Genomic DNA, 19,082 nt, shown 5'->3' on the forward strand with positions numbered 1-19,082 from the left:
GAGTAAAAGAGTAAAAGAGTAAAAGAGTAAAAGAGTAAAAGAGTAAAAGAGTAAAAGAGTAAAAGAGTAAAAGAGTAAAAGAGTAAAAGAGTAAAAGAGTAAAAGAGTAAAAGAGTAAAAGAGTTAAAGAGTAAAAGAGTAAAAGAGTAAAAGAGTAAAAGAGTAAAAGAGTAAAAGAGTAAAAGAGTAAAAGAGTAAAAGAGTAAAAGAGTAAAAGAGTAAAAGAGTAAAAGAGTAAAAGAGTAAAAGAGTAAAAGAGTGCAAGAGTAAAAGAGTAAAAGAATCAAAGAGTAAAAGAGTAAAAGAGTAAAAGAGTAAAAGAGTAAAAGAGTAAAAGAGTAAAAGAGTAAAAGAGTAAAAGAGTAAAAGAGTAAAAGAGTAAAAGAGTAAAAGAGTAAAAGAGTAAAAGAGTAAAAGAGTAAAAGAGTAAAAGAGTAAAAGAGTAAAAGAGTAAAAGAGTAAAAGAGTAAAAGAGTAAAAGAGTAAAAGAGTAAGAGAGTAAAAGAGTAAAAGAGTAAAAGAGTAAAAGAGTAAAAGAGTAAAAGAGTAAAAGAGTAAAAGAGTAAAAGAGCAAAAGAGTAAAAGAGTCAAAGAGTAAAAGTGTCAAAGAGTAAAATAGTAAAAGAGTAAAAGAGTAAAAGAGTAAAAGAGTAAAAGAGTAAAAGAGTAAAAGAGTAAAAGAGTAAAAGAGTAAAAGAGTAAAAGAGTAAAAGAGTAAAAGAGTAAAAGAGTAAACGAGTAAAAGAGTAAAAGAGTAAAAAAGTAAAAGAGTAAAAGAGTTAAAGAGTAAAAGAGTAAAAGAGTAAAAGAGTAAAAGAGTAAAAGAGTAAAAGAGTAAAAGAGTAAAAGAGTAAAAGAGTAAAAGAGTAAAAGAGTAAAAGAGTAAAAGAGTAAAAGAGTAAAAGAGTAAAAGAGTAAAAGAGTAAAAGAGTAAAAGAGTACAAGATAAAAGAGTAAAAGAGTAAAAGAGTAAAAGAGTAAAAGAGTAAAAGAGTAAAAGAGTAAAAGAGTAAAAGAGTAAAAAAAAAGAGTAAACGAGTAAACGAGTAAAAGAGTAAAAGAGTAAAAGAGTAAAAGAGTAAAAGAGTGAAAGAGTAAAAGAGTAAAAGAGTAAAAGAGTAAAAGAGTAAAAAAAAGAGTAAAAGAGTAAAAGAGTAAAAGAGTAAAAGAGTAAAAGAGTAAAAAAGTAAAAAAGTAAAAGAGTAAAAGAGTAAAAGAGTAAAAAAGTAAAAAAGTAAAAGAGCAAAAAAGTAAAAGCGTAAAAGAATAAAAGAGTAAAACGTACGCTGAAAGGAACCGAGTACCGGACGGCTGCAACGTACTTTTTACTCGTTTCATTGTTTAGCGATTTTCGAATGATTTTTGTGTTGATTGTTTGTGAAATTTGTGTAGGCTTTTACAGCTCAGGGCGTCGCGTGTGAAATGTATTCATTCATCCAATTCATTCAAAACAAGCTGGCCTACAAGTGAAAATTTGATTTAAAGATGTGTATTTTTTTTCGGCTTCGGTTGTTTTTGCTCGTTTCTCTCGCTGCTTAGTGACGGTTCGTACGAGAACGAGAGTGAGCATGTGGTAGTGAGGTGCTCTGGTAGAGAAGAAATCGTTTTATACCAGAGAAAAGGCGTTCAATTCAACATCCGAAGACCAGAATCTAAGTGTTACCTATTCCATTAAAATTTTTGTCCGTCTCACTTGTTTATCGCAGGTCCATCGATCAATGGAGTTTTGAGTGATTGTGTTCTAATTGCTCACTCAGGCTGACAGTTGTTATATAGTTCCACTATGAAAGTGTTCCAATTGGACAAAATCTTTTTTGAAAACGTTTCGCTTTAAACTGTGATGCCGACTTTTGAATTTTTTTTGTGAGAACGAATTTATTAACCGTTTCGAAAGTAACGGAATGCTTTATGCGCTGAATGCTGACTCGATGTATAAGATAAGTGCATTGTGTTTATATTTACAAAAACATTTATTTAATAATTTCGCTCAGTGGTTGAGTGATTCTTTTTCGAAACTTTCGTCATTTCGTCAAAATGAAATGAAGATTTTTCTGTTCATAATGGAATGCTTATACATTTATAATACATGAAAAGAATCCGGTTACTGCTATATTTCAGTTAACATTATGTTTACATTCTCAGGTTTTGGAACAAAGATGACGGAAACAGTGCGATGGATATTCCGATGCTATAAAAACTGGATAAATTTTTCATGTACTGCCATACATCATTTTTTAAATATTATTATATACGGGTCGATTTCTTTGATACGGAAGTAACATCAAATAAATCGAAAGTCTGAAAACAATATCAGAATCGCAATGGCTCTGATATTGCTGTCGGGCGGGGCTTACCGACGGGAAAAAGATTCCGGAATGCGCTGCAAGTACTCAGTCATTTTGTCATGGATCTTTGGAAAATCGGTAGAGCTAGCACCTTCTTGATCCCGAAACAAAGAATGTTGCAGAAATGAAATTCTACTGCAGCTGTCTTCGTTTCACATTATCACTGCCAGACAGTGGGAGAGAGATAGGTTCCACACACACACACACACAAAACGTATGCTGAAAGGAACCGAAAATGAATGATATAAATGACAATAGCAGTGTACAGAGAATGGGAAAAATCATGAAAAATAAAAAATAGAATCAAAAGTAAGCAAATGTTCATCATGAGATGAAAATAAAAGTTTCATTCAAACTATCATAGTTTTTCCTCAATTTTGGGACCAATCAAGTAGTTCAGAAGTTTCTGCTCTGTGGCACCCCGGCCTGAACTGATAATTTAAGTCACTATGCGCATCCAAAAGACGACATCGTCCTTTTTGTGCTATGCTGCCCTCTAGCGCTGCCATGAACAAAGCTATGCTTCGCTTGTAGATAGTGACAGCAACAAAATAGCATCATCTAGGGCACCATCAATTAAATTTCAATGTTGAAAAAGCTTAGTTTCTCCGTCGCCGGCTCAAACATCACAGGTTGGCTCTGGTTGCTCAGCTCCATCCAGTGAACAGAGGTTATTCAATTACTGGAAAATAACCACACTTTGTTCACTGCGCTGATTGAGGCTTCCTTCAAATTCAATATAAGTGATCATTTATGCTTCATTCAATAACGTTACTAACCCAACAGCCACACTATCTACATTTTACTGCCGCAGTGGAAATGTGGTCTAGTTTGCCATCCATTACGCTGCCACTAATTACAGTAGCGTAGCTCGAAATACAGCAAACGAGAACTAAGCCGGTGAACGCGATACGATAATGATTTCAAATCGAAATGACTGCAGGTTTTCCACTTAACAAACATAATTTTCTCTTGATTGTTGCAATGCTAGTAGTACAGTTTGATGCCGGTCACAATTGTTTCAAATATGCAGTTCAGCAATAGAACTGCAAAAATAATAATTGAATACCTATTTTCGATTGGATTATACAGGATCTAGAAATTCAATGATAATTGTCACTACGGTGCAGGAACTTCAGCCGAAACATGTATGAAGCTTTGCCTATTTCCGTAGATGTAGAAGCTGTCTGTTATTAACAAATGATAACTGTCTATTAATGTACAAGACATATACGGCACTCGACAGTACGATTACCACTATGGAAATGCATCTGAATTATTTCGGATTTGGATTGCTCACTAACGAGGCGCACGTGTATCGAATGTGTTATCTGTCCGACATCGGACTGCATTAATTGGATAAATTCTAATCAATATGCTCTCGCCATATTCCATATCGAGTTTTATATGTACTATTCAAACAGTGGTATCAAGTTTTGTAGGAAATGTTCAAATTTAAAAAGTGTCAAAAATTAAAAAATGTCAAAAACACAAAATTTCACAAGGGTATCGAACGTCTTCGTCAGTGGTTTTCTTTGGCAGTTTTTCTGCAGCAATCTTATGCAAAAAGGGGCCGAGGAAAACCACTGACGAAGACGTTCGATACCTTAATTCGAAAAAAAAAACCAACCGCTTTTCAAAATGCTTTTCGCATTAAAAGTTATCCATGTTCGTCGTCCCCGCTTTGCCATTATTCATAATCAGGCTCTCGGAAAATTTTCAACGATACAAAACAGTGTTTCATAACCGAGCCCGTATCAAATATCACCGTAGGACGACCGTCGAAGGCAAACAACAAGCAACAAAACAACGATAGCTGTTATTAATTTAGCAATTTCCAGCTAAATAATTACCCTCATGGATCACTTGAAAGCACCCTCGTTGATTCTGAAGTCCTTTAAATCCATCAGAACAAGTTTCACACTATTCAGCTGAAAATTTACTTATGTTTACTAATTTTATGCAAATTTGTAATGTTCATCATACTCGTTAACAGTTAGAAACCCATATAGAAACTTTCCCTAAACGGTGAAAATTGTTCGAGCCAACGGTGAAGTGCGGGCACCGCACTAATAACGAAATTTCTGCATTCATTCGCGCTCCTTTGTGGTTGTGAAAATTTCCCAGTGATTCATAATACCAAAACCATGTTTCAAACATTTTCATTATCGCCTAACCAAATCCCGATGCATCTGGAAAGCAGAAACCATAATTCAACCCACGTTAAAATGCTAGATATGTTTGCGGGGTTGCAAGCCAACGTTCAGAGGGTTTTACGCGTCACATAAAAATAACAAAAACAATGAATCAGCACACTCTGTCTACTGAGGCTTCCACACAGCAGATGTGCCACAGCAGTTGCCACGGTTTACCGGTGAAATCTTGAGCCTCCTCACTTACAGAATGCGAGCTCATTCCAGCCGGGAAATTGTATTAGCTGGCACTCGTAACCAAATCCACTGTATTTACGATTTAACCCAGAGAGGGATTATTGCAGTAAAAAGAAAGACTACGAGGGGGAATAATAAATGTATTTTGATTATGCATAACAGCTAAAAGTTTTCATTTTGATTGAAGCTATCAGTTGGCGTCCAGTAGCACAGAAACTTCACGAAACGGCTATCATATAAAATCAGTACAATTATAATTGTACTGCAACTACGCAATTCTTACAATGGATAATAATTATTTAATTATTAGTTTGACCTCAAAGGAAAATCTTCTTTTTCGCTTCTGTCGACCATTCGTCAACAAAGGTTTAACCTAGAGCTCAAACTGAAAACAAATGAAAGATTATAGCTTTTTGACCATTCCGGTGAATTTTGGTGCACTTAGCCAAGTCGGAGGTCCCCAGAGACTTACATGAAGTTTTCCCGTAAGCAAACGTAGAAGCGGCGAGCCCGTCGAACCTTTATTCTACGGTCATTCGAAGCACTACCGACCTCGCTTAGGTTACCAAAATTCACAAAATTGTTTAAAAGCTATAATCTTTTTCCGACTTGAGCTCTGGAGCCAATTCTGTGTTGAGTTAGGAAACAGCGATGATCTTTACTATGAATTGCGAGACTTTGAAATCATTAAAGTATAAATAAGTTACATGTCGACAATGACAATAAAGCTAGTTAAAAATATTTTACCGAGTTTTTGTTTCTTGTTATTATGTTTTTTTTTTTTTTTTTGAATGAATGAATGAGGCAGCACACATTATATTTTTACACGCTTAAAAGCAGGCAATTCACGATCACGACTAAAAATTCAGTCAGTGCTCTTTTGTTTAATAAAAATAAATTCTATACGTGAGCAATTCCACAAACAATGTCCCAGTTTTATTATTTTTGACGTAGAATTACGTATTACGGTAACTTAGAGGCGCAAATTTAGCGTTACAAAATTGTCCACTTTTAAGTGCTTAAAACTCAAAGTCAATTTCCAACAGCTTTTCTTCATTTTTGCAGCAATCGATTGGAAAATTGCTACGGGTCCAACAAAATGCGAAAAATTGGGACCATGTCACGCTAGCAATTGTATTATCGCAAAATGTAGAGTAGAGCATTTTCAAGCGCGTCCTTTCGGCCAATCAAAATGAAAACGAAGCCAACCAATCACTACCCCTTATCTTTCCCAGCACAGCCGACACTTAAATATACAAACAATTTGACTTTTTAAATGATTTGTTGTTGTTTTGTTCGCCGATCACCAGAAGTATAACTCTCAGTAGACAAGTATAAAAGCTGACAAGCAGAAATTTAGTCTCTATTGAAGCAATAGAATGATTTATAGGAAATTGACTCGACTCGTAGCAAGCATCGCAGCGAACGCTCATTCAAACGCGATCTTCTACAATAGACTGACCAACAGAGGAAACCGGTTAGGCCGACGATATAGTAAGTGCGAATAGCGTCGCGAAGCGATTCACTTTGCCGTGGGTAAATGTGTTCACTTTAATTGGTTTGAGAACAAAAGTTATTGCACATGGCATTCCAAAATGACGGTAAATCTAACAAACTTACCATGGCACTTTTTAACGCCTCAAACTTATTGAATTGGAGTAGTTGTTTTTTCTACTACGCACCAAAACGATGCGAAGAGTAATAAAAAGAGTTATGTTTCTGAACATGTTATTTCTATTTGAAACATTTCTTCTATATTTTTTCCCTTACATGAAACTGTCGGTATAATCTGTATACACATTACTAAATAGCCCAATCACAAATCTCTAATTTTCGTAATTCAAACTAGCTAGATCAGGGATTCCCAGACCGTTACTAACTCGACCTCCTTGGGGTGCTATCTGGGATACAAGTAATCTTAGTAAAGACCCGTTCTCAACCAAGATGGTCCTATGCTAACTGAGAAAGGATTCCTTAATCGTAAATTACGTAAATTGCTTAGCAAATCTGATAGAAAAAAACTATAATGCCCGATCATACCCGGCCATGATTTTTTGCACACTTCTTGTGTACACAATGACTGATTAAATGAGAATAATTTTGGCTGCCACAAAGTGCCTCTTGTTGAATTATATTACCCTAGAAATGTGTTAAATTTTGACTTAAAACTAGATTTTGAAGTAAACTATACAATATACGATATTGAAGTCTTCAGAAAAGTTGTGATGATATCAAAAACTTTGTAGAATATGCCAGCTCGATCAGATGCGAATCAAGCTCAAAAAAGTCTATAAATTGATTTTAATGGGGTGGGCACAGGAATTTAGCTAGAACTCGTAGGATACCTAGAGTCTTCGAGAAAAGTTTATAAAGTTTATATAACTGCAACTTTGCCGAAGACCTAAACTTATCTTGTAACTGAAAGTTATTGCCTTAAATATAACTGTATACCCCCCATATAACAATAGTTTAAACTATCATCTCAAAATATTTTAAAGATCATATTGGAAAACTTCTCCGAAGACACCTATATGCTAAAACGTCGAAAAAGACTTTCGTCCCTCTTTTCAGGTTGGTCCCACTGTGCGACGTATATCTGCGTCTGATTCGGAGCGAACGGCTGAGCTATGGAATGCGGTGTCTCGGTGCCAGTTATATTCAAGACGGCGGCACTGTCGCTGTCGTAGCCTATGAATAGTGCAAGTAAAAGTCACAGTCATGCAGGAAGTGTGGTCGTCGAAGTAGAACTTATCGCGGTAACGACTTCATAAACCACGTACCAGTAATAAGAATGGGCTAAGGTTGGTGAATTTCGCCGCATCCAGAGGTCTTGGATTCTGCAGCGTTTATTTTGCATGAAGAGATACCCGGAAACACACATGGTAATACCTTAATGGCAAAGTTTGCTCTTAGACCGACCTTGTTCTGGTAGACCGGCGGCATTTCTCAGACGTCATCGATGTGAGGCAGAGGATTGAAGAATATGAACAAACTGTGAATTCGTCAGGCTTGGCTGAGGTCAAGAAAGCTTGTAAAGAATAAAAAAATCACAAAACAGCAGAGAAGGACTGCATCGCTGCTGAATTTTTCAAGGTCGGAAGTGCGCAGCATTTGCATTACCGCAAATAGAACCTTTACAGTTTTTTTATCCAAAACGCCGCGGAGCACGATTTGATAATCCCTGAACTAGATAATTAAAATATGACCGCAGTTGGTGATAAACAATCCTTTTATAAGGAAGCGCGAAGGAAACGGGAAAAAAAGCATAATTAATTTAATTCCCAGGTTTGTAAAAATTAAAACCAACCGTCCTTTTAAGGACAGTCACATATTTTCAAATCGGTCCCAGGAAAACAGCTGAAATTAACCAAAAACCCCCTCATATGAGCAGTTTCGGAATCGGAACGATATCCAGAGACTTCACAACGACTACAGAAGCCATTTATAATTTCAAATAGCGACTTCTGGTTTCTGGGAGAGAACTAATTTTGATCGAATATCATCGAATATGGGTATTTCCGCAAACCAGATGATTCCCAGAGACCGGAGATCAACTTCAGACGCCATTTTGAAATCCGTGATGGTTACTTCCGGTTTCCGAAAAACAGCCAATATTGACCAAATACCATTTCATATGAGTTCTTCCGGAAATCGGAATGATGTACAGAAACCTGAAAACGATCTGAAAATACCCATATTCGATGGTATTCGGCCAAAATTGGATCTCTTCCAGTAACCGGCAGTTGAAATGGCCCCTGTGGTCGTTTTCAGGTCTCTGAACATTTTCTCGATTCCGAAACTAAAAATAATTCAATAAAAAAAATTAAACTTCATTCTTTCGAACTAATTTCTAATTTTTAACAACGGTTTTTACCCGTTAACATTCAAGTTCCTTAAGGCAGACAATGTGTGCAGCAGGAGAAGCGAAAAATAAGCGAACTGGAAATATGATATAGATTTGGAAAAATATACCGCATCCCAACGAGACTTGAACCCGCAACCTCCCTGTCTCCGGCATGGTGTTTTCACCAATAAAACTACGGGGGACGGTGGTACTGTTCCACAATATATATGCGTACACTAAGGTCGTTTTTTGAGTTGCAAATATAACAAAGGAAATCGTCCTAAAACGTTAAAACCTCGTTTGAATATGATGGTGGCCAATCTAGAGACCAAAATTCAATATTTTAAATTTTGAGTATTAACACCAAAGATTGTGAATTTTTTTGAAAACTGATATATGATCACTCGTGGCCTAAAACGGAAAACGTGATTGAAATGAGGTCGATATCTTAAACCATTTTTGAGTAATGGAGGAAAGCAACCCGCGTAAAAAAATCGCGTTAAAAAGCGACCTTACTATATTGCATTTCACTGCCGGCTAATAGAATAAGCTCATCCCCAACTACACACACTGCTGTGCAAGCGTTACTTATACGACTAAAAGGAATGTCTCATCACACACACAAGAGTTAGCTGACGCTGATAACTCTTATAGACCTGTGTGATCGAGACTACCGTCCCCCGTAGTTAAATTGACCAAAACACCATGCCGGAGACAAGGAGATGGCGGGTTCAAGTCCCGTCGGGATGCGGTATATTTTTCCAAATCTGTATCATATTTCCAGTTCGCTTATTTTTCGCTTCCCCTGCTGCACACATTGTCTGCCTTAATGAACTTAAATTTCATTCGTTTTCTGGAAACCAGAAGTCACCAGAATTCAAAATGGTGTCTACAGTCGTTTTTTGGATTCTGTGCATCATTACGTTTCAGGAAATATTCATATTGGGTATTTGGTAATTTTCAGCTGTTTTTCAACTTCTGCCCTCTGAGCTTCACTCTGGTTCGGAAATAACCCTATTGGATGATATTTGGTACCTTTCGGCTATTTTTCAGAAATCGGAAGTCACCATCTTGGATTTGAAGGAGTGTCAAATCATCATAAAAACATTTCTCATCCCCAAAAACCACCAGGAAAATTGGTTCCATTTACTTGACTAGTTTATGAGTTGTGAGGAAATATGTGTTTCATTTGCATGGAAGCCCTCCCTTCCAGAAAAGAGAGGGATGTCGCACCACCATGAAAAGTTTTATTGCCCCCAATTCCGTTCACATGCCAAATTTGTTTCCTTTTACTTGATTAGTTTTCGAAATGTGCAGAAATTTGAGTTTCATTTGTTTGGACCCTTCTCTTCCAAAAGAGGGAGGGGTTTCGAACTATCTTAATCACATTTTCCTGCCCGTTAAACACATATATTCAAAATATCACGCTGATCGGTTCAGTAGTTTCAATGTCTACATGGATCAAACATACAGAGGGGAGAACCGAACAAGACGCACCAGTTGGGTAAGATGGCCCATGCTATTAATTCTCCAAAATACTCACACATGTGGCATTTTATGACGAATTTTCCCGCTTTTCTCATAAAAACCCAGCTTTTTCACAGTTCTCATATGAAAAAGTGTGCCATAATGACTAAAATACTTTAAAAAAACTGTGCAATTGGCTGTGGCTCTGTCCAACATTTAATTATTCATGAATTTTATATAAGCTTTTATGATCAACTGACTTGCGAATAATACAAAAAACTGTGGATCCCCTAACCTTCTCACTTTTGGAATTTGTAATACTATGAATATTTAAATTTAACAAACTGGGGCAGAATGCACTAAGAAGCGCTTGCACGAGTTTGCTTGACAACGTTCCATTGCTTTTGATTTTACTTCTGAGACTTCAATCACTTTTCACTTCGCGTGCTGATTTCTGCTAGTGGCATATTAGTCTTCTGCTTTTGAGCATTTAGGCCTTTGTTGTGGTGCGTTTTGGTCACGGGCTTGTTTGGTGGCAATGGTATTTTTTACCAAAAAAGACATTGAAATCGAGTACTTTAATATTAGCTTTGTCATAAACATGCATTATATAGACCCTAAAATCTTCCTACACGTTCAATGTCGCTTGAAAATCGCTTGAAAGTCGCTTGGAAATCGCGCAAATGCTTAACTGGCGCGTTTTTTACAATGCTCCCCTACAGACAAACAGAGCTGCATTCTTATATGTTTAGAAGAGGATAGACACTCGGCGCAGGAAATAGTCCCGGCGTTTGATTTATGTAAGCACAAAATCCGGGACATCAAGTTTTGGGATTATTTCGTGCGCCGAATGTTTATTAATAATAAAGAAAATTCTAGCATCTAAACGGTTTGTTTGATCGGCTCTATTATCGTCAGGGGGGATGAATTATGTCCTAAAGCACTTCACTTCATAATGTAGAGCATCTTTTCGCAAAAGATTGTTTCTAATTTAATTAACCCCCCGGACAGTAATTAGACAAACCTGACGATGATAGAGCCGATATCTAAATAAGCTTATTTTTTAAAAATCTATTTCTTTAATAAAAAGTACAAAAGATTACCCAAACAATGGAGACTGTTCGACCATTGAGGAATAAAAAAAAAACTATAACATTTTGAAATAGAAAATTTTTTTTTTCACAAAGATTTTTTTCAGAACGACAAAATTATTATCTACAACATTGTCAAAGACACAAAAATGAACCGTGTTCCAAAAAATTAAACCAATAGCACAAAATGGCATCTTTTGCCGATACAAATGTCTATGCAAAGTTTGGGCCAAATCAAAAATGACAACTGAAAACAAAATAAATATGAAAACTAAAACATTTCTTGTGGAACTGCTAAATAAAGAATTGCGTTGATTTTTGCTAGTACTGAGATTCAAAAAACTCATTAACTGCTTCAATGGGAAGCAAGTATTCGTCGCTAACAGGACGGTTTGTTTAATTTTCTTCAAAGTTGAGAATCAATCGAATAAAGCCTTTTTTCGTGCTTTCTGATGATTTTCATTTTATTATTTCTAGCAGCGTTTCCCGTCAATTCTAACACTCCCACAGCAAGGCACATTGCACCCGCTAGATCGATGGGTACTCCTGTACTAACCTGCATAATTTACGGGTACTGGCCGTTGCGTTGGCTGTGCATTAGAGTGTCCCAAAATTGCACAAGTCTGGGGCTCACCCGCCAGATGATAGAGAATGGTGTTTTTTTTTCTGTATGCCTGAAGGGCACTGGGTACTGAAATACCACTGCGACATTCTTGCTGATTGTCTTTTGTGGCGGGCCCCGATTGCTGTGCACAGGTTACGGATTGCTCGTACTCATTGATGGAGTAGAACTGTTTTGTTGTAAACCTGTACCCCAATTAGGTACAACATAGTTGATGAAACTAATGACCTGCTTGGGATTGGAGCTCCATACTTGGTATGGAGTTAAAGGGTAACTTCCTAAGAAGTTGTACCTAGAGGAAGCAAGAGCTTCGCAAGAGCAAAGTAAATGCTCTGAACTCTCTGGTTCAGATTTGCAGAATCGGCAGGTGTCGTTCAACACTACGCCGATTTTCTTTAAATGATAAAAAGCGGGACAGTGTCCGGTGAGGAGTCCCGTGATTATCCGTAGGTCACTACGATTTAGACTAAGTAGCTTTCTGGCGGTTCCAGGGTTCGGATAGATAAACTGTTTAGCTTGTCTACAACCCTGTGCCTGCTGCCATTTGGATACTATTTCTAGCCCTTCCCAAGTTAGTAGTTCGCTTATGATAGCGGAAATGGACGTACCCAGAAACGGCTCGGGGCCAATAAACCGCTGAGCTGATCCCTGTCTTGCTAGGTAGTCAGCGTGTTCATTACCCTCGACTCCGCAGTGTCCGGGCACCCAAAACAGAAAAACTGAATTCTGTCGGGAAAGTTCCCGTGGGTTTCAATGCATTCCCAAACAAGTTTGGAAGCGCATTTGACGGACGTAGTGCTGCTTGACTGTCCGAGAATATACCGATTTTCGCATGTCTGTAGTTGCGTTGCAGACATATTTTTGCGCAGGTATATATGGCATATACCTCTGCTTGAAAAACGGTGGGCCATTTTCCCAGGGAAAACGTTTCCCTGATACCGGGTCCGTATATACCGGATCCCGTTAGGGATCCCATTTTCGAGCCGTCCGTATAAAAACTGACGATGCCAGGTGGAAGATTAGGCCCTCCATTGTTCCACATAGAGCGGTTTGTTTCCATCACTCTATACGGAATATCCATGTTGGTCCTAACGTCCATCCAGTCGGAGACTGAAGTTGATAGCGGAGTTAGTTTGAACTCCCTAAGTATGCGAAGGTGGCCGATTTGGTCCTCTGCTTCCTTTTTCACATGAAGATGTAGAGGCAGTAGGCAGAGCATTGCTTCCATGGCTGCAGTTGGAGTTGTTCGCATAGCGCTGGTAACCGAAAGACATGCAAGTCTTTGAACTTTTTTGAGTTTGGCTTGCGCAGTCACTTCGTTCACCTTAGGCCACCACACTAGGGCAGCATAGGTGATTCTTGATCGGGCAATGGTGTTACGGTGAATGGACTTACGAACAAACTTTTGTTCGGTGGCAGCTCTAGAAAATGATGTTTTCAACTGGCCCCGATGACTTATTTGGAAAAAATCGGCTTTTCTTATGTTAAATCCAAAAAACATGTCCAGTTATTCAATTTTCCATGAAACCTAATCCTTTTATATTTTTTACAGGTTCCTTAGGGTCCAAACTGTAAGGAAAAAAATAGTTTCGGATTGATTATCGTCAAAAAAAAAATGTATCGTTTGGAAAAGAGATTTTTCAAGTATACTTTGACATTCAATCAATAAAAGTGGGTATTAAACCCAATGCTCTCACCAACTGAATACCATTAAAAGTTGAGAAATTTTATGGGGAAGAACATTGCCAAAGACTACATGGCTCTAAAATTACTTGATTTTGAGTTATTCGTGATTTACTGTGAAATAAAAAGTTGAATTTTAATGTTTTCTCACAATAATCAAGGTCGAGTGAAGAAATTGAATAAATATTATCAAGTTTACTAAAGGGGAGGAAATGTATGCAATTTAACGAGGATGCGAAAAATGAACAAGGACAGTGCGACTTAAAATTAGAAAAAAAACTTATTCAGGGGGGACTCGGACCCGCAATCTCCGGTGACTTCGGTACGGTGCCGGGTCTGCAGACTGCACTTGTGGTATCTTCCGGGGGTCAATGTTAGCCTGGTATTTTTCGATAAAAATGTCAATGATGACTCGAAGAGGAAGGTGATACAAAACTTGAAAAAGATGAGCAATGAAAACGACAATTCAAGAGTGCAAAATTTCGTCTGTAAAAAACTTAGTGGACTCACAAAGACGTCACTAAAGTTTTTTCGATAGACTGCGGCTTGATATCAAGTTTTTTTTTTATTCAGGAAGATCCCAAGGCCAGGATAGAAAGAAATTATTATCTTGATGCCAAATCGAAATGTTGAAGCTTAACAGTTATCAATGACCCTGCAGAACGGGCCTTTTGAGTAGCAGGAGATTTAGTTTAAATTATAATGATACGGCAAATGAACATTTTAGTATTGGAAAACATCAAAATGTAACTTTTTATTCCACAGTTAATCACGAATAACTCAAAATCAAGTTATTTCAGAGCCATGTAGTCTTTGGCAATGTTCTAACCCATAACATTTCCCAACTTCTAATGGTATCCAGTTGGTGCGTGCATTAGGTTTAATACTCACTTTGATTGATTGAATGTCAAAGTATACTTGAAATATCTCTTTTCCAAACGATAGAGTTTTTTTTTTAGGAACATAAATTGACGATAATCAATCCGAAACGAATTTTTCCCTTACAGTTTAAACCCTAAGGAACCTGTAAAAAATATAAAAGGATTAGGTTTCATGGAAAATTGAATAACTGGACATGTTTATTGGATTTAACATAAGAAAACCCGATTTTTTCAAAAGAGTCATCGGGGCCAGTTGAAAACATCATTTTCTAGAGCTACCGCCGAACAAAAGTTTGTTCGTAACACCATTTTCTATCATTTGGAGGGTGAGCCCCAGACTTGTGCAATTTTGGGACACCCTACTGTGCATCTTCTCCTACATTTACCACTCACGTGTTAGGAACGTAATCACGAGAAATACGAAAAAAATTATGAGAACTGAAACCGATTTTTAAATATACACACGAATCGCGTAAAAGACAATGGACGATTCATTGTGATGAAATAAACCCGTGCGTTTGTCTTAAACACCTACGGAGAAGACTTACGCGACAAGTGGGCAGGACCACGCACACGGTGTTATGGAAGCAAGTAAAATAAAATTGGGCTGCGGTACGCGTTGTTTTTTAGGTATAAAAACGATCGTTGCGCACGAATTGCATTGATATTTTGAAGTTTTTATCACTATTAGCATCGTTCTGGCGAGTGGCAGAAGAATAATAACTATTTCAATTGAATAATTCTGGTGCACTAAAAAACAAGGCGCCGTCCGTTATGAAATGTTGCAATCAAATGAGCTTATGTTGAAGCAAAAACCACACAAATTGGCGCCTGCTGCACTGCGGCAATAAATCATCCTTTTGCTACAGTGATCGGATGAGCAATGCATTATTTGTTGCATGCTTGCTTTTATAAGTGAATAATGACAATTATACTTTCGGTGGGCGTGTCTTTGTGCACTCGAGCGAACAAAGCAACAACTACAACAGCAAATCGTTAACAAAGTCGAATCATTTGTATATTGTTGGGGAAGTGTTTGCGAAAACGCGATCGGTTGAACTATAATTACATTGGCTATGAATTTTAACCTATTTACTGTGAAAGTAGTTGTTTTCATAAACTAGAGAGATTCGTTCTCTATCCAACGAGATATCAATGACTCAAATCCGTTCACTGGTAACATAGTTGTAAGCGTTTGAAATCTTTCATTCTGCCGTTTCACTCTTTATTATGGTTCGAAATGACACCCTTTTGAAGTAAGACATATTCTACGTCAAAATAAGCTTTTTTAGATAATCAATGTTAATTTCAATTACCAACAAATTCGTTTCCAGTAGCGCACCAACAAGTTTGCGTTATACAATAATCCACTTATTATAAATGTGGTCATGTGGTTACCACAGCAAGCTAAATCAGAAGAGACAAATGATTACTTCCCGGAATCTGATCAGTCAAAATTCGTGGATGAGAAATTCCATAACGACCATTAGTATGATTCGTGCCGTGGATCCGTAATCAATTGTGGTTGTGTTTATTGATGTCATGAGTCTCATAAAACTATTTTTCGAATTAATAACGAATTTGCAGAATTATACAACGTTCAGCTTACACTTATTCAAGCATCCGTATTCTACTCTGCTGAATAATTTTGAGGAATAGAGGAACTTAAGGCGAGCTCGTCTACTAAAATTCGGGAGTTTAGTGAAACTTACCATTATACGAATATTTTATAAAAGTTTGTACGTCAAAAAAATGAGTGCAAAAGTTAAACGGCATTTTTTAACGTTCACATTTTTTTAATGGTGGCGTCGTTCAAAAACAATTCATATATAGACTGCCTAAAAAAACGAAAAAAAATAAATATTTGCTAAAATATGACGTCTAAATTTTAATTTTATCGATATCTTCAGTATTAGAAGTTGTTTAAACTTCCGATGTTGCCAAACTCAAGATGTTTCATTGAATTATAGAAGCATGCTGCAAATGGCTAAGTGGTAAATCACTCATAAATAAATGTTCTACGCAAATGACTCGAAAACAATTACGACATTGCACGTTCATGTAGAGGATATTTTTCCAAGTCGATTAATGATAAACAAATAATTTCATTTTTCCCCCAAAAATGCTGCATTCCGCAGGCTTCAACACATAAGTCGTGCTGAGCGATTATTTGCAATTCAACTATAAATATGTTTGCATTAAAGATTGCGAACTCGACGTGATATCAGAAAATTGATCATCATGAAAGATGGATAGAGAAAATAATCGTTATCCGCTTGCATAACGCATGTTAATATTCCAACGCTAAACAAACATCAATAAACTCAACCAATAAAATATGTTCTATTTACGTATGCGCATCGATTATTTTCCACTGCATTTACCTGCAAACGGTGCCATCAGCGCGGAACAACACTTACCTGCGGGATTGCGTTGATGAACGCGATAAACCAGGCACCGCCCAGCATAATCTTGCCCCGCTTTCGTGCGGCCGAAACCCGTAACGGATATATCACAGCAAAGCAGCGGTCCAGCGAAACGCACACCAGCACGTTCGAGCTCAGATAGAGACAGAAGGCGCGCATGAAAAGGAACACTTTACAGGCCACATTTCCTGCGTGCCACTGAACCGTGATGCGCCATCCAACCTGTCGGAAAGAAGAGAAAATTCAAGGTCAGTGAAAATCTAGTTATACCACTCTTAATAAAATTTTGAATAGTTCCAAACATCGAACACTTGAGCTTATTGTTTGCTAACAGAAGCTAATTGTTGATTACTATTGTATTACACATGATTCACCTCAATTCGTAAACTTTTAATCTAGATGACCGAAGTTTAAATGAAAACGGTAATTCGTACGGGCGAAATGTATCATTTCTCTCGAAACGAAGCTACTTATTGCATCAAAAGCATTAATTTCGCACTGCTATCTGTCATGAACACAGCGAAGCCACGCACTTCCGCGAGCAAATTTTTTTACTCGAAATTCATTTAGCAACTTTGTGTTGGTTAATTAGTAGAAGAGGCGCTTCCCTTTCATTATATCCCGATTCGTTTGGCTGCATTTTATTTAGACAACTTCGCCCACTCAGAAGCTTTTACTTATGGACGCCGATGCGGCTGAAGTGGAAAGCAACGAGTTCAAAATGAAATACTTACACTTTAGACACTTTATTGTTTATTCGTAATGCACTGTTTAACTATTGCAGGTTTCAATTTACGCCGCTCAATGACAATGTAACAAACTATTTCATGCCACCACCGAGAAACGATTTTTTTTCTAACTTTTTTTTTCTAACAAACCACTCCAACTTTTTCTGTAAACGCATTGTTCAGCTTCCCACCTGAAAATCTATAGAATGCCAATGCAAATCATTGTAACTCTTCGAAAGCTATTTACAAAGTTTAATACGCTCGCTTGTTATCGCGACAACATCAAACTATAAATATCCGATCAATTGAAACGCGCGAAGGAAACTGTACATATAACCGTGGGAGAAAACCAACTATGACACGGTGTATGACACAGTGGATGATGCGCTTTTTTAATATTCAACATTATCCCTGAAAAGAAGGAAATGATTGTAAAACAACATTACGGGGTGCAAGCAGAACGACAGTGCATGCTTGCAATATAACGGATCCGCGATGTGACTACACAACACAGAGTCATGTTGATTTATTGCAATTGCACGTTGCACCCGAGTATCGGAATTGAACAAATATTGACTAATACTTGAGCACTAGAAATAAAAAACTAAACAGTCAACAAGTTTAGTTAAGTACTCAAATACAATATGGTGAAAATTACAAAAAAAAAAAAATTGGGAGTTTTTTATTGCACTCTAGCAATCTGACGAAAATACGCTTTTCATTTGAAATCACTCGCTCGTTTGTATTGCAACCGACATCAACAGAGAAGGAAAGAAAATTCAATTTGAAAACGATGAAGCAGGCGATTTAACTTGATTCAATTGCCTGATTATGATTTTCTCAAATCAATTTCAAGCGCTTATTTTCTTGCAATCGATGCTGGCAAACAATATATAGTTATATGTATTATGCTCTAATTGGAAATGACGGAGAAAATTGATGCTGTGCAAAACGATAAAATCAGTAATTGAAAAGCAAAGAGTGAAGTGTAACGATGATTGTCAGTTCTTAACTACTATTTTTCACAGCTTTTATCTTTCACTTTCCAATGCAAGCAAGTATGAATAATGTTAACACTAAAGTTTTTGCTCATCATCATGCCAGATCATCCATCCGGTCCATCAAGATTGCATCTCTTTTCATTCGAAATAAACTCATCCGTCCAGTCACATCCGCTCAAGAAAAATATATTTTCAACGAGAGATGAAAGCGTTTGCGAACGCCGTGTAGCAAAAAATCCGTTTCCTTCGGTACTACAACAATCATATTTGAACTTTATATCAGTGTGGATTTAACTTTTGCTCTCTTCCTGTTCAGAAGCAAGCATTTTATTTATTTCTCTAGCCGAAAAGCAACACTACCCGTCAGCTTTTAACTCAAACAATGGGGTAAACTTCATCTTCCACTATTGTTCGAGGTAACCTATTTGCATAGTTATGATAAGCTTGCAACGCTTTGATGTGAGATGATGACTTTCCAACAAGTAGAAAATCGCTTTGCTCCTGCATTTTGTGTTCCCTTGCAGCGGTTTTCCGTTTACTAGAGGTGCTTCTACAGGTGCGGTCGCTGTTGTTTTCCACCCACAGCAAGCTTGCTGAGGTTGTC

At 37.3% G+C, this 19,082-nt stretch overlaps 1 protein-coding gene across 2 annotated transcripts in view; it reads right to left on the reverse strand.

The window, feature by feature from the left end:
- Window positions 1-19,082, reverse strand: part of LOC129730616 (adipokinetic hormone/corazonin-related peptide receptor variant I) — a 153,900-nt gene that overhangs the window by 55,884 nt on the left and 78,934 nt on the right. For both annotated transcript variants that reach the window (XM_055690085.1, XM_055690086.1), the window contains exon 3: window positions 16,744-16,971. In XM_055690085.1, the coding sequence (XP_055546060.1) occupies window positions 16,744-16,971 (228 nt within the window). The remainder of the gene's footprint in view (window positions 1-16,743; window positions 16,972-19,082) is intronic.

This window comes from Wyeomyia smithii, chromosome 3 (assembly GCF_029784165.1).
Source record: "Wyeomyia smithii strain HCP4-BCI-WySm-NY-G18 chromosome 3, ASM2978416v1, whole genome shotgun sequence".
NCBI classification, from domain to species: Eukaryota; Metazoa; Arthropoda; class Insecta; order Diptera; family Culicidae; genus Wyeomyia; species Wyeomyia smithii.